Genomic DNA, 15,000 nt, shown 5'->3' on the forward strand with positions numbered 1-15,000 from the left:
ACATAATCACAAATTTAATTTACAGAATTCATCATTCATCAGCAAGGCGTCCAAATATGATCACAAACACAGATTACAACAATTAAATAGCTCTAGATTTAAATAATTGGTTCCACTCTAACAAAGAGAAACCTGTACTCACAGAAGTTCATTGTGACCCGGCATTTTTTTTTTTTGGCTATCGCTATTCTTAAGTTTACTGTGTCCATTGACTTCTTTTGACTCCATTTGAAGTCCTTATTCACGCCGATGGCATTATGCATTAACCATTTCACTTTTAGCATACACTATCACATCTGAAAGATGCATAGCCTACACAAAGGATGGACAAAATCTACTGCCACTGTCTTAAGTTGGTGACAATATCTCAAATGGAAAGCACAATGCATACACCATTGCCCTTTTACCATGTCCTATATTCTCTTATACTCCTAATCTCTTTGCACTATCTACACAAGCACACTGTAAACCCAAACAGTTCTACTAACTCATTAACATTATGTATTCAGTACTTAAACCTGGTATTGAGTTGACCCAACTTAAAATGTATTAGTTTTCTGAGTAAGTGCAGACGTTTTAATTGTATTGGAATGTATTTGTTTGAGTTAACATTGCCTGATAACTCAAATTTTTCTAGTATCTGACGTCATCAACGTCGTTGAGAACACCATTGCAAAGCTCTTGTGATGATAGAAGGACACAGCAGACTTAAGGTCGAGGAGTCGTTTAGTGGTCCAGAGGTTGGAAGGTTGCTAGTTCGATTCCCCACTCCTCCTTACCAAGTGTATAGTGTGAACCCCTAAACTGCTCATGATCTATAAATGCAAAATTCGCTGTCAATCGCTTTGGATAAAAGCGTCTGCTAAATCACAGATGTAAATGCAGTGGCAACAGTGGGAAGGCGGTCGACCAATGACAGTTCTCTCTACAGTACTAGGGCCTTATACATGCGCCACTGAGATCAGATCAGTTTATCGTATCGTATTCGCGTGTAGGTGTGAAGATTTTCAAGGGAAACGGCTCTTGTCGTTACCTGTATACATGTGCAAAATGTGAAGCTGTTACATTGCCTCGGGCATGCGCAAAGACCACGGAGATGTGCTCCCACCTGGTTTGTTTACTAACAACATCAACGTGGATCCGCATCGGGCACAGGCAGTGTAGTGGCTTAAAGTTCCCTTCTTTCTATCAGCATATAGTTCTTAATATTTTCTTTGAATAACCACTCTCGGATGGAAAGAAAACGAGTCTACGCGTGGATGTGTTTCAACAACGGTAGAAAACTGTGTTTGCTCCGTCTTTTACTGGACTCATAATTATATGACAGTGGTATTAGTTACAGTTGAGACACCCGAAATAACTTGCATGCGCAGCAATCCTGAGGCGTGATTTTTAGTTTGCACATGAATACTAACGTCTTCTTTGATCCCAGGAAATTTGAGCACATAACCCATCTCCCTTACGGAGATATTGGCGAAAGTTGTTTAACCTACTTCATTGCAAACGTCTAGTTTTTCAAACGTGTCTAGTTTTTGTGCAGTAGTGAATAGAGTCTCAGTCTACTACACCATACATAGCATATCATGTTTGTAGAAAATGATTAAGGTGCAACAAATGCCAATAAGCATATTTAAATTAAATGATTCACATTGCAAGCAAAATGGTGCGGCTGGAGCACAGGGAGGGACAACGGTGACGCAGTTTGGATGTAGCGACAAACATTTATGTGCTGTAACAAACAGTGTTAACCAGTATGTGAGTAACGTGGCTTTTATTAAAACATAGCGTGTGTAATGTGTAGCTATTTCATTCCGTTTATTAACCTTTCCGGCTGTCTGTATTACTAGCCAGCAGCAGACGTAAAGGAAAGGGAGCATTTTACTCCCCGGCAATCTCTCTACTAACTTCCATATAGACGCGGGATCAGCAGAGGAAAATCTACTTTCCTTTTGGGAGAAACCAGGCCAGTCGTTCCCACGACTACAGCACCTTGCAAAACGAATTATATGCGTTCCAGCAACAGGTGCTGCGAGTGAGCGCTCCTTCAGTGCAGCAGGGCGCGTTAAGAAGCCAGGTGCTCTCGCCTGAATCCTGACACTGTAGATGCTATTTTATTCCTGCATAGTGCTAAGACAAATTCTAAATAGAACGAAGGTTAGGCATATCAGCAGAGGTATATTTTGGTTACATTAGGATGGCTACGTTTATAGCTTGCGTTTTGGGCGCACCACAATGCCAAGTTTGTCGCGACTGTAATGGCATATTTCATTGTGGGGGTGATTGATAGCTTAAGGCTTACGAGACACGGTGTTTTCCGATGTTTTACTGAGTCCTCTCTGTCTCCATCACACACACACACACACACACACACACACACACACACACACACACACACACACACACACACACACACACACACACACACACTAACGGAAGCAAAAAAGGTTTAAATTAAGTGACATCCCTCAAATGTCGCGTCTCCCGCAAACCTGCAAGCTATGAGTCAGCTGTCAGTATTGGAAGAAGCCTTAATGTCTCGAAGATGAAACTTCCTGGGTTATTTTTGTTTAGTTAGTCTATTAGTTATATTTTAAAACAGCCAGTCACATTGTAGCCTACCACTCATGGAATAAGGAATTTCAAAGAGATGATGGAGTGAACTTTCTAGCCTCCTGTCACCGTCTCCCCCCAGTCACGCACGGCCTCCCCCATGACACATCGGCCTGATTTGACACGCCCTTTTCTAAGCCGAACGAACGTGGTAAACCACCTCTCTCGAAAGCTTCAGACGATCGGCGGAAAAACTAACGGTTTACATCTAGACCCCTTATACATGAGGCAATTGTAACACGTTCGCGAGTTTCTATCGTGGTAGACGCGATGTAACAGCTTTAAATTGTCAGCTTTACATTGACGCATGGATAAGGGGCTAGTAAAGGCCGAATTATGCTCTGTTTTAGACGTAACGCGTAAGCACGTAAGATACATAACCCCCCCTTGCGGGGTAAAATATCCCCCCTTACGTGCTTAAGGCCCAATCCCATTTCTCATCTCTACCGCTACCCTTACCCCTACCCCTTCGCCTTCGCTTTTTCAAACGGAGCGGTAGTGGAAGGGGTTGAAACGCTAGCCCTTCGAATTGGGATAGCACTTCAACACTTACGTACGTCATCAGTACGCTGCGTCAGCTGTTACGTTACCGGAGAGCGACAGCTGTCACTCACCAGACATAAACAAACATGGTGCCTGCAGCTCTTATTTACACAATGCAACATTTCATCAAACAAGTTTTAAAATCATGAATTACAAAGAAAATACTTTCATTTGTGTGATGCTTTCCCTGCTGTTTCCGACATTTTTAAATTGACTCCCGCGATGTTTCTTCTTTAATGCTCACGGGTTCGCAATGCATTGAGGGAAATCAGTCTACCCCTCCGTTTGAAGTGTGCCCTCGGAAAATCTTCGTTTGGAGCGGTAGAAAGCGCTTCCCCTTCCCCTACCCCTCTGTCTTAACGTGAATTGGGACGGCCCTACCGCTCCACATGAACGCGCAAAACGGAGGGGAAGGGGAAAGACGAAGGGGTAGCGGGAGAAATGGGATTCAGCCTAAGTGCGTCGCCCAAAATTCCTGACTATGCGATTAAGGCTGATTTATGCTCGGTTACGTAAGCGTAAGCGCAAGCGCAAGAGGCCGCGCAAGCCCCTTGCGTGCCCCTTGTGCGACTTTTCACGTCTTGCGTGCGTCGGCCCCTTTTTCTAGACTTGCGCCATTTTACGCAAGCCTATTGTTCTGGGTGTGAAATGCTTGGCAACACCCCCAACGCAACGCGTAAGCACCTAGCAATTCATGCTCCCTTTAGAAGCATGCAAGGGCCTTAAGGCTGATTCATGCTTCCTTACGTAAGCGTAAGCGCAAGCGCAAGAGGCCGCGCAAGCCCCTTGCGCGACCCTTGCGCGACTTGTTACGTCTTGCGTGCGTCGGCCCCTTTTTCTAGACTTGCGTAATTTTATACGTAAGCCCTTACGCGAGCCTCGCAGCCTGCATTCTATCAACGAATGATACGAGATGAGGTTAATAAAATATTCTGCATGTCTACTCAGAACTTCAAGCTTCAGACTTTCTGTTAGGGAACCTGTTATCTATCTGCAGAGCAAATGTCAGGCTCATACAAAAACATTAACGTGAATTACTTGATGCTAATACCTAGCGCGGTGTCTTTCTGCTGCGCAACCTTTGGGAGCATGAACTGCACCGAGTAAATTTTGCGCAACCGTTAACCCCCAACGCTGTAGCAAGCAGCCGCCTTTAAACACTACGGCCCTACACAGCTCGCAAAGGCTGTGATTGGCCGGCTACCACAACCTTTCAGAGTCTCACATACTACAGCCTTTTTTAGACCCAGACATTTTTTTAAATCATGAATACCCTGCAGACCGTCTCACAAGCATTTTCTTATGGATTAGGAACAAACATAACAGAAGAGGTCCAAAGACATGAACTCCTTTACAAATCCTCTTTAAACACTTATAGAATGCTTAAATTACCGCGAATTTATGGAGAGAATATCCCATTCTCACCCGCGATTGTTTGGAGAGAATGTGGTCATTCACGAACAAATAGGTACTTTCATATTCATTTTCCGCCACTTGTGAGTCATGGTGATATCTTTCATTGAGTTCATATTGACGTGAATAATCAATTGCACCAGCGAGATTGATAGAATGAGCCCGGTCTGCTCATATACAAAAGTTAACAGTAACCTGCCGTTACCTTAGAGAATATCCCATTCTCACCCGCGATTGTTAGGAGAAAATGTGCTAATTCACGAACAAATACTTTCATATTCATTTTCCACCACTTGTGAGTCATGGTGGTATCATTCATTGAGTTCATATTGACGTGAATCAATCAATTGCACCCGCGATTTTGATAGAATGAGCCCGGTCTGCTCATATACAAAAGTTAACATTAACGTGGGCTTAACTGATGGCCAGCACCATTGTAGTTACAAGCATTGACAACATGATGAGATTCTCTCACCGTTTACCACCTCATCTTAAATAATGTAACTCATAAACACATCGTTTTAAAGCCTGTCGCAGTCATTAAAAGATGTCAATAAACGAACTTTTGCGTCATGTCTTTTTCGCCACTGGTACTGAATTGCCAACATTTGTATTTTGTGTAACACATGTATTCATAACATCAAGCCTTTCGCCCACTACACTTTCATGCTCCGGTAAGTTTTTTTCCTTTGTCCTGCTGCAATAAATAGGCTTACTTAACTCAAAATAAATCTACAGTTCTGGCGTCAATTTGCTTTGCAACACGCAACACAAGCCTTGCAACACGCTCTGCGTCTAAAACGAACCTTAAATCAAAACTTGTCTAAAACAAGTTCCTTGTGTAAATTACGTGCTTAGGCGTTACGTCTAAAACAGAGCATAATTCGGCTTTAAGAGCTTACGCAAGAAGTTGGAACGTAAGGAAGAGACCCTTTCAAAAACGTGTAAGGGCGTAATAACTAGTTTGAGAAAGACCCAGAGAAAAACATATATCTGAAGAGGCTAAATCCTTTACGATTTTGGAATAATATGAGTTCAGAGAACTCAAAAATTATGAAAATGATAACACAAAAAATCTGAATAGCCGATGTATAATTTTTGAGTTAAGTTTACTTAAAAAAAAATATATGTACTCAAATTTTCTTATGTAATCGGTTACATCAAAAGTTTTGAGTTCTCTGAACTTGTTCACGTTTACAGTGCAGCACCAGAACACTTTCCTCCTGGGCGTCTATACTGTCACTCACAATCATCATATGGTCAGATCCATTGTTGTATCTGTTACCGTCCCACTCCTTTTGAACATGCTCTCCTTCTGTGTATGTGATTTGTGTATGTGTTTCTGTGAGTTCTGCAATTGATTGATGTGAACATGTGGACAAAGGCTATGCTATATGAACATTTTTTTTTACTGTTAATATTCACAATGCTTTGTTGTTAGTTTTTAACATCTAAATCTTACTTTTAATTAGCCGTTTAGCCTCCTTTTCAAATTATTGGATATTTGGAATTAAAGCCTGGGCTAATACATAGCTAATTATAATCAGCACTAATATGTTTGACAGTGCCATGTGTTCATATGGAGTTAGAATAATTTCAATTCACTAATGCTTACTATGTCCATGTGGAGTTATGAGTTCACTAAATTCACTACTAAATGTCATGGGGGTCACAAATGTATTTTGTGATTCACAAATACATTTTACACAATTCACTTACACAATCATTTACAGGCTAAGGAAGGTGCATTTACAAACCATCTGTGACCATCTCTGCATTTTTTAGTGGATTTTCCATGGACTTTCCATGCAGCTTGATTCACAATGTTCTTTTCTCCAAAAGGACATTTTCTGCAGCCTATCAGATGTCTTTGGTACATCATTATCATCATCATTATTTATTCAGGGAGAATTGACTGAGCACAGGGCTCTTTTGCAGCAATGCCCTGATTGAGGGTACATAAATACATGCACACAGTGTCCAGTTATATGGACTACTACAGCTACTACACTATAATGCACATATACAACTGATTACACGAAGTATAGAGTTGAGGTGAGGTCCAAAAATCGGACACCTTACAGCTGTTTGGTAGCCTGCTAATTTTTTTCGTTATTTGAGCTATGCAGCAAGTTAAAAAAAAAAAAGTAAAAATAATACATATATATATATATATATATATATATATATATATATATATATATATCAATATAACATTTCAATAGGGGTAAATAAAAATACCCTACATAAAAATTGTCTATGACACAAATGTTTCTAATTATTGTTATACAAACGGTTGGAATGTGGTAGCTATCACATCTACACACAATTTCAGTTGGTTGCTTTTTTATTCCTTCGTGAAATGATCAAAGCAGCTCAAATGTGCCTTCCTACACATCTCTGTTATAATAGTTAGGACAGACATCGACTCAGTTCAGTAAAGAAAACCCGAACTTCCCGTGAAGTAAGTTGGAAACTGAAAACAATGTTTGGAAATTCTATCACTAAACCGATACCTATTTGAGCAGTTCGGAATTTCGTGAGCTTGCCCTGCGCATCTGTGAGGAGGCGCGCTTCTGAGCACATGTCTCTCTTTGAAGATAACATGCTTTTCTTCCGGGAATATGGGAATGTGGGAATGGGAAGAGGAAATTCCACAACAGGATGTGGATCACCGCAGGCTCAGCCCCCAGTCTGCAGAGTAGAGCTGTTTCGCGCTGACAGAGTGCAGTCGTGTTGATCTATCGGGTGAGAATCGCTCTGTCTATCTCTTTAGCGCTCTCTCTCCTTCACTCCGTCTCTCCATGTGAGGGACTGTGTGCTTCTGGTAATGTGTGTGTGTGTCTATATACATCATATATGTAGCCTACTTTTGTTAGTTTTTGGTGGGTGTATGTGAAACCTTTCTATTGGCTTTCTCTCTGTCTGCCTGTACATCTTTGATCCTTTGTGTGCTTTGAACCATCTTGTTCTGACCTGCTAAACGTCTGTGGCCTGAGGGGTCCTAAATGCACAGGCTCACACCAACGCTTCTCTCTGCAACCCTCAACAGACACAGGGCTACTTCTGCTGCGCGCTATAATTCTTTTGAGTGTAGGTAAAATGCTGTTTGTAGAAGTGGACAGTTTGTCTAAGAAATAATATATGGGCTTGATTTGATGTACTGAGTGCTAGGGTGATGATTTCAGGAGCCTGCAGCTGGACATGGCCCTCAGGAATTTCAGCTGGATGCATGAAATTAAATGGTACATCACTGATTGTTCATGTTCACATGGGTGTGTGTGTTAAATGTGTTTTATGCTACAGAGAGATATGGACACGGTGTGTGTGCGTTTGCTTCAACTGCTCCTTGTGACTGTGGTGTCTTCTCAAAATGAGAACGAAGTCTTGAAACACACACTCACAACCATATCCAAGAGTGAGGTGAGATTCGGACGGCCTCTTCTGTGTGCACTCCGCATCTAACTACCGAGACGTGACTATATACGATTTGTGTTTATATATGTGTTTATGTGTATACATATCTGTCTGTGTGTGAGAGTGGATTTACTCATTTTACAGATTGACAATGCAGTTTCCAATCTGACTGAGACCGAGCAAGACTTGACAACATGTGAGTGAACCACTGGATTGATTACATGCGCACCAGCCACATTATGGCCATATGTAATCTTTAAATATATCTCTCCCACTCTCTCTCTCCCTCTCTCTATCCCTCCCTCCCTCCCTCTCTTTCTACAGCTGTCCCGTCCACATCCCCACCCCACTCCACTGCTGCTTTTAGTTGTCCTGGAAACCAGGTGAAAGCGGTGGACGGGAACTGCTCCTGTCCAGAAGGCTTCTCCCTAAAAGACACAGAAGAATGTCAAGGTAAATTTACACACACACACACACACACACACACACACACACACACACACACACACACACACACACACACACACACACACACACACACAACCTAATCACAGCACATGATTACAGAGGAGTCTCTCCCTTACTCTCAGATGTGAATGAGTGTGACGGGATGGAACCTGGGCCTTGTGGTTTCCATGCCAACTGCACGAATATGCCAGGCTCCTATCTCTGCCACTGTTTCCGTGGTTTCCTGAAGGGCCCAGGAGGATGTGAGGGTGAGGGAATGTCTCTGATGTTTGTTTAGTTTGTATTTAGTTCTATTGCGGTGCCTGCCTGTCACAGTCAATACATTATGAGTGGATGCCTGTCAGATGTGCTTGTGCGTGAAAGGTACAGTAGAACATATCTCATACACTTGTTTATGTTGTGTATGTTGTTTTGTGTGTGTGTGTGTGTTTGTCTGTGTCTGTGTGTGTGTGTGTGTGTGTGTGTGTGTGTGTGTGTGTGTGTGTGTGTGCAGATATAGATGAGTGTGTTCTAGCTGCAGTGACAGGGCTCCAGGCCTGTGGGGGTGGTGCCACCTGTAAGAATAGCCCTGGCTCATTCTCCTGTGCCTGTCCAATGGGACACGTGCTGGCCATGGATGGAAAGACCTGCGTGGGTGAGTCCCACACACATTTATTCAATATGAGTTTTAAAAAGGTTCACCCTAAGATAAATTCACTGAAGAATGTTCCAAAAGCTTAGCTTTGTGTTTGTTTACAATCCCAAATAAAAGGGTCTTTCATGTTTTAAGTTCAGCACGGTAGTATCTGTTTGCTTTGAAATGGTCTGACTGAAAATTAATTGTAGTGATTAAATGACTGCAAATAATCTCCCTGTGCTTTATCTATCTCCACCCATCACCCACTTTCTTGTCCTCTGTTCTCTGTTCTTGTGTGTGTGTGTGTGTGTGTGTGTGTGTGTGTGTGTGTGTGTGTTTGGGTTTGTCAGATGTTGATGAGTGCAGCTTTGAGGAACGCTGTCGGAGGGAGTTTGGGAATGTGTGTGTCAACACAGAAGGAAGTTACAGGTGTGAGTGTATCACTGGCTTTAAAGAGGATTCATCTGCCTGCATAGGTGAGTTTATGTGTGTGCGTGTGTGTGCGTGTGTGTGTGTGTGTGTGTGTGTGTGTGTGTGTGTGTGTGTGTTTGAGTGGGTGTATATATATGTGTGTGTTTGTGTGTGTGTTTGACAGTCCTGTCTTGAAATGTATGCATGTTTGCTTTGGTCCGCTTGAGCTTGCTTACATTAACCTGCTGCTGTGTGCAGGCTATTTTTCTTGAAGGGTTACAGCCAATCTATTTCTTGTGTGTGTTTGTGAATGACCGTGTGTGCGCGTGTGTGTGTGTGTGTGAAATGGAGAGAGAGACTGTGTATTTGTATGTGTCTTTTTGTCTGCTGATCAGAGCTTGCTTGCATTAACCCACTTGCTTTGGGCTGGACATCTCTGTCTCTCAGGTGGCTACTGTCTGGGCTACAAAGTGTGTACAGGTAAATCCCATTTCATATTCCCTCTGCTACCTACAGCACACTGAAAAGATCATTTCATTCCCATTTCAATTGAACTTTATGTCTTTATGTCTTGGCTCACATCAAGTTTAGCCTGCTTGCTTTCTGCATCGCGCTGGCTTGTCTATGTCTTTGTGTACAATGATGTGCATTTATAAAACTGGAGATGTGTGAGAATGTCCTTTCTCTTATTGCCTTTCTTTTGATTCTCTCCCCCTCTCTTTCTTTTTGTATCCATCTTTTCACACCTACTCCCCTACGTAGATGCCGATGAGTGCAGTGAAATCCCAGACGTGTGTGCTGGCGAGGGTGTTTGTCAGAACACTCTGGGCAGCTACAACTGCGTGTGCCAGAAGGGGTACCGTGGCAACGGCACACACTGTGAAGGCAAGGGTCTACCAAAATCCGCACACAGACCAAACACAAACATAAGAAGTGTCTCATAAATGAGATTGTATACAACACACAAGTAGGGCTCTTGGTGAACGGAAGACTTTGTATAAGTTATTGTATAAGTCAGTACATACAGCACATGCCACAATGCCACAATTCGCACTCAGACCACACACAGACACATGAAGTGACTCATAAATTATATTGTATACAACACACGTTTTGGGTGAGTTGAAGAGTTAAGGGCAGTATCTTGAGTTGGTAGAATGGCATTTTATGACTTATTTGACATTTGATAAATAGGCTCAGAATTCTCATGAGTGATGGCAGTACCGTATTTTCCGCACTATAGGGCGCACTGGATTATAAGGCGCACTGTCAATGAATGGTCTATTTTCGATCTTTTTCCATATATAAAGCGCACCGGACGATAAGGCGCATTAAGCGAAACAAAACAGTCAGTCAGTCAAACTTTATTAAACGTGTTCACAATAACTCTCAACATTGTTCAAACGTTAATGAGTGTATTCACAATAACTCCCAACCTTGTTCAGTTGTAACACGTATAAAAAAAAACAGTCGGATACCGCTCAATCGAACGTTAGCGTAATTTACAATAACTCCAAATGTTGCAAAGTTTTGTAGGTCTTAACTGAAGCTCTGCTAACGCTTAGACCAAAAATCCATTGAAACACATAGTAGCTAGCTACCCTCGCTGCTAATAAGTATAACGCTAGCATGCTAGGTTGCCTCCAGTCTCTTGGCTCTTTCACTGCCGTTTTATGTAAGGTCAGCCATTCTAACTAGGTTCTACACATAAGTGAAATACATTCCCTTTTTAATGGATAAAATGTTGCAAAGTATTGTAGGTCTTAACTGAAGCTCTGCTAACGCTTAGACCAAAAATCCATTGAAACACATAGTAGCTAGCTACCCTCGCTGCTAATAAGTATAACGTTAGCTTGCTAGTTTGCCTCCAGTCTCTTGGCTCTTTCACTGCCGTTTTATGTAAGGTCAGCCATTCTAAATACGTGAAATACATTCCCTATTTATTGGATAGAGAGCAACGCTCCCAGCATTACTCCATAGCAAATTACTCTAGTTGTCATTTCAAGCTTGCTGGAGAAGGCACTTCCAACACCAGCTAAGAGAGCAACAGTGGTCTTAAGCAACGTACTGGTCGAGTGTTTATGTAAAGTACGGTAGCCATAATGCTGCAAGCGGTGCGGCTTTGTAGTTTACCAAAGTCGTACATTTTGACAGAGCGCAGAGTACCACACAAAATCGCTTCCAGGTCAGTAAGCACAACCAGAATTAATCCATATATAAGGCGCTCCGGATTATAAGGCGCACTGTCGTTTTTTGAGAAAATTAAAGGCTTTTAAGTGCGCCTTATAGTCCGGAAAATACGGGTATATTAAGGCGAGACACGGCAGGTGAAATATCGATTTTTTTCATGCCCTGGTCAAATTTGAGATTTTGGGCTAGTTTGCCTCTTGTTATCTTGTTATCTTTCATACTACCATAAAGAAAACGTCAAAATTACACATTTATGTGTCTGTTTCACTGCATTTAGTTCAGCCGCGGCATCCATCTTCTCCTAAATTAACCAAGAATTCTCCCTTGAACCGCGTTCAGCGTTTCGTCTTTTTACACGACATACGTCATGTCTGCTATGATTTTAAAGCTCTGAGCCTCGATAAGAAGGCTGTGTAATCCAAATATGGGCATTTCCTTTCTTTTCAGCAACCAATCCTGACTTTCTGAAGGGATTCATTGGCTGACGGCGCTTTCCTGCTAACGTGATTCGCTCAGTGCGTCACGTGTTGTCTTTAAATGCGGTTTTCTCAAAATGAGTGTTTTTTCATTTTTAGGTACACATTTCTCAGCCTATGTAGAACCTAGGTACACCACACTCCCCAGTTTCACACATAGCATTGTTATGAAGACATCTACAGATGGATTTATTTATAAATTGTTCCTGGCCAGATTTATGGGTCATTTTACCTGGAAATCATGGCGAAAATAGGGTTTTTAAGGCCATGGATAGTATATTTTGATTTCCCAGGTCATAAAAGCAGATATCCTAAAATCCATCTGAGGATTTTTTGTCATTTGATATATAAACAAAATAAAAAAAGAATTTTGGTCCTGGCTTTATCACAGTTTAAGATTCATGTACCGGAAATATATGCAAAAACGTGCATATTGAATGAGATCCAGCCTAATTAGCATAATTAAATATGCAAAATTCAAAAACTTGTAATACATTTTTTTCTTATAATGATGTATGTAATCAACTGGTAAAGTTTCATGGTGATCCCTTGTATTTAAAAACTTTACCCTTTTCACCTGCCAGGCAAAAACATCGTTTTTTCAGCAGTGGTCAATTTTGAGATTTTGAGCTAGTTCACTCCCTAAACATGTAATCTTTCATACTAACATAAAGAAAATATCCTAATTATACATTAATGTGTATATTTATTCACATGTTGTCTGTTCGCGGCGTCAGCATTCTCATAGGTTTCCAGGAAAGTTAGCATTCTAACGTAACGTGCAGTATGTCGGCTTTCTGATTCCTGACATGTTTGGTACCGTAGGAAAGCGCTATAGCTCTCACACAACGTTATCTAATCCAAATAAGGACATTTCCTTTCCAGCAGTAACCAATGATGTTAGCAAAAACGGGGGTTTAAACCTAAGGACGCAATTTCATTGGTTTGCGGTGGTTTCTGATAACGTGATTCGCTCAGACGCATCACGTGGTATGGCTTGACACTTCCTGAATCTTTAAATGCGATTTTCTCAAAATGAGTTTTTGGTCATACTCCAAGGATCATAACTCCACTTCAGTTCAACCTGTATACACCAAACTTTCCAGTCTCGTACCCAACTATATTATGAAGACATTTACAGAGGGATTTGTAAATATATTATTCCTAGCCTGAATTATATAACATTATATCCCCAAAAACATGGCGAAAATCGACTTTTTAAGGCTATTGGCTCTTTTCTGATTCACAGGAAAACAAAAGTAGATATCCATAAATCCCTCTGTAATTTTTTTCCCATCTAATATGCCAACAAAATGGAAAAGGATTTTTTAACCTGGCTTTATCCCATGATCAGACATGGTCTTTTAAACATTATGCAAATTAGTGCATATTTAATGAGATAACGCCTAATTTGCATATTCAAACATCAAAATACAAAAAACTTGTAATACATTTTTTTCTCATCTAAACATGACTAATCAAGTGAGAAAGTTTCATGGTGATGCCTTTTATTTAAGATTTTTACCCTATTCACCTGTAGTGTCTCGCCTTAAATCGGAAATGGCATGAGGTTTATGACATGAGTGAAGAGTTGCATAGAACAGTAGCTATAAATAAAGAGCAGTCTGTTGGTATTGGAATGGTAACCTGACAGTGTTTTATCAGAAGACAGAATATTTTCTTATGAGTAATGACAATATGTGACATTTGCAATGACGTTAATGACATGATTATGTCGGTCTTATGGAGAGGATTAAAGAGTTACCAGACTAGGCATCCAGACTCACCTCTCCCTCACTCTCTACAGATGTCAACGAGTGTATGTCCGGTGACCATGGGTGTGATGCACACGCTCGCTGTGGGAATGTTATTGGCTCGTACTTCTGCCAGTGTCACCAAGGTTATGTTGGTGATGGACAGTCTTGCTTTGGTAAACAGTTTTAATTGTTTGTGTGTGTGTGGTTATATATACTTATATATATTAATGGTTTGGAATAGCTACTGTTGGTCAGAATGCACATGTGTTGTTTTTGTTGTTGTTGCGGGGGATAGATGTTGATGAGTGTAACCTTCAAAATGGTGGATGTGCGCACACCTGCAGCAACCAGATAGGATCCTACAGCTGCAGCTGCAACAGTGGATACACACTGACAGAAACTCTACACAACTGTGCAGGTAAACACACACACACACACAGTAACCCCTACAGAATGGACTGCACACTGCACGCCAACAAATCTTACACAACTGCACAGTTAAGCACAGACACATGCATCAGCATAAACACTATTAAGTTGTATTTGTATACAATATGTGTCTTTGACTATTATATAATATATGTACCTAAACAAGTTTCAACATAAACATAAATGTGCAGAACTGATTTCATGTGTATACGGAATGTAACAACTGAAACACACACTCGCACACACACACTCACACTCACTTGATTACCCTCTTCCCTCTCCAGATGTGGATGAGTGTGCTCAGAGCAATGTGTGTGATCACACCTGCACTAACACACTTGGCTCCTTCTCCTGCTCCTGCCACCAAGGTTATCAGCTCCACATAGATGGCCACAGCTGTGTGGGTCAGTATAAGTACCAAGTATATACACACACTAACAATTTATAGTTCCATAATTCCATCCTTATGACATTTGCAGATATATTATCACTTAATAATTTGTGTGTGTTTGTGTGTGTGTGTGTGTGTGAGTGTCTGTGTGTGTGTGTGTGTGTGTGTGTGTGTGTATTGCAGATATTGTTGAGTGTGAGCTGGAGAATGCTGGCTGCTCTCATGAGTGCAGAAACACACCTGGAGGATACACCTGCCACTGCCCCGCCCCTTTACTGC

The 15,000-nt window shown here is 41.4% G+C and overlaps 1 protein-coding gene across 1 annotated transcript in view; it reads left to right on the forward strand.

Moving 5' to 3' along the window:
- The first annotated feature begins 7,248 nt into the window (after positions 1-7,248).
- Positions 7,249-15,000, forward strand: part of LOC308382363 (uncharacterized protein) — an 11,669-nt gene continuing 3,917 nt past the window's right edge. Inside the window, exons 1-12 of the mRNA XM_080860085.1 lie at positions 7,249-7,314; positions 7,873-7,989; positions 8,128-8,179; positions 8,308-8,436; positions 8,574-8,699; positions 8,945-9,085; positions 9,418-9,543; positions 10,241-10,363; positions 13,952-14,074; positions 14,197-14,319; positions 14,615-14,734; positions 14,905-15,000. The exon at positions 14,905-15,000 is cut by the window's right edge and continues 27 nt beyond it. Of these exons, the coding sequence (XP_080716211.1) occupies positions 7,879-7,989; positions 8,128-8,179; positions 8,308-8,436; positions 8,574-8,699; positions 8,945-9,085; positions 9,418-9,543; positions 10,241-10,363; positions 13,952-14,074; positions 14,197-14,319; positions 14,615-14,734; positions 14,905-15,000 (1,270 nt within the window). The 5' untranslated portion in view covers positions 7,249-7,314; positions 7,873-7,878. The remainder of the gene's footprint in view (positions 7,315-7,872; positions 7,990-8,127; positions 8,180-8,307; positions 8,437-8,573; positions 8,700-8,944; positions 9,086-9,417; positions 9,544-10,240; positions 10,364-13,951; positions 14,075-14,196; positions 14,320-14,614; positions 14,735-14,904) is intronic.

The sequence above is a fragment of the Sprattus sprattus genome (assembly GCF_963457725.1).
Source record: "Sprattus sprattus genome assembly, chromosome: 2".
Taxonomy (NCBI): domain Eukaryota; kingdom Metazoa; phylum Chordata; class Actinopteri; order Clupeiformes; family Clupeidae; genus Sprattus; species Sprattus sprattus.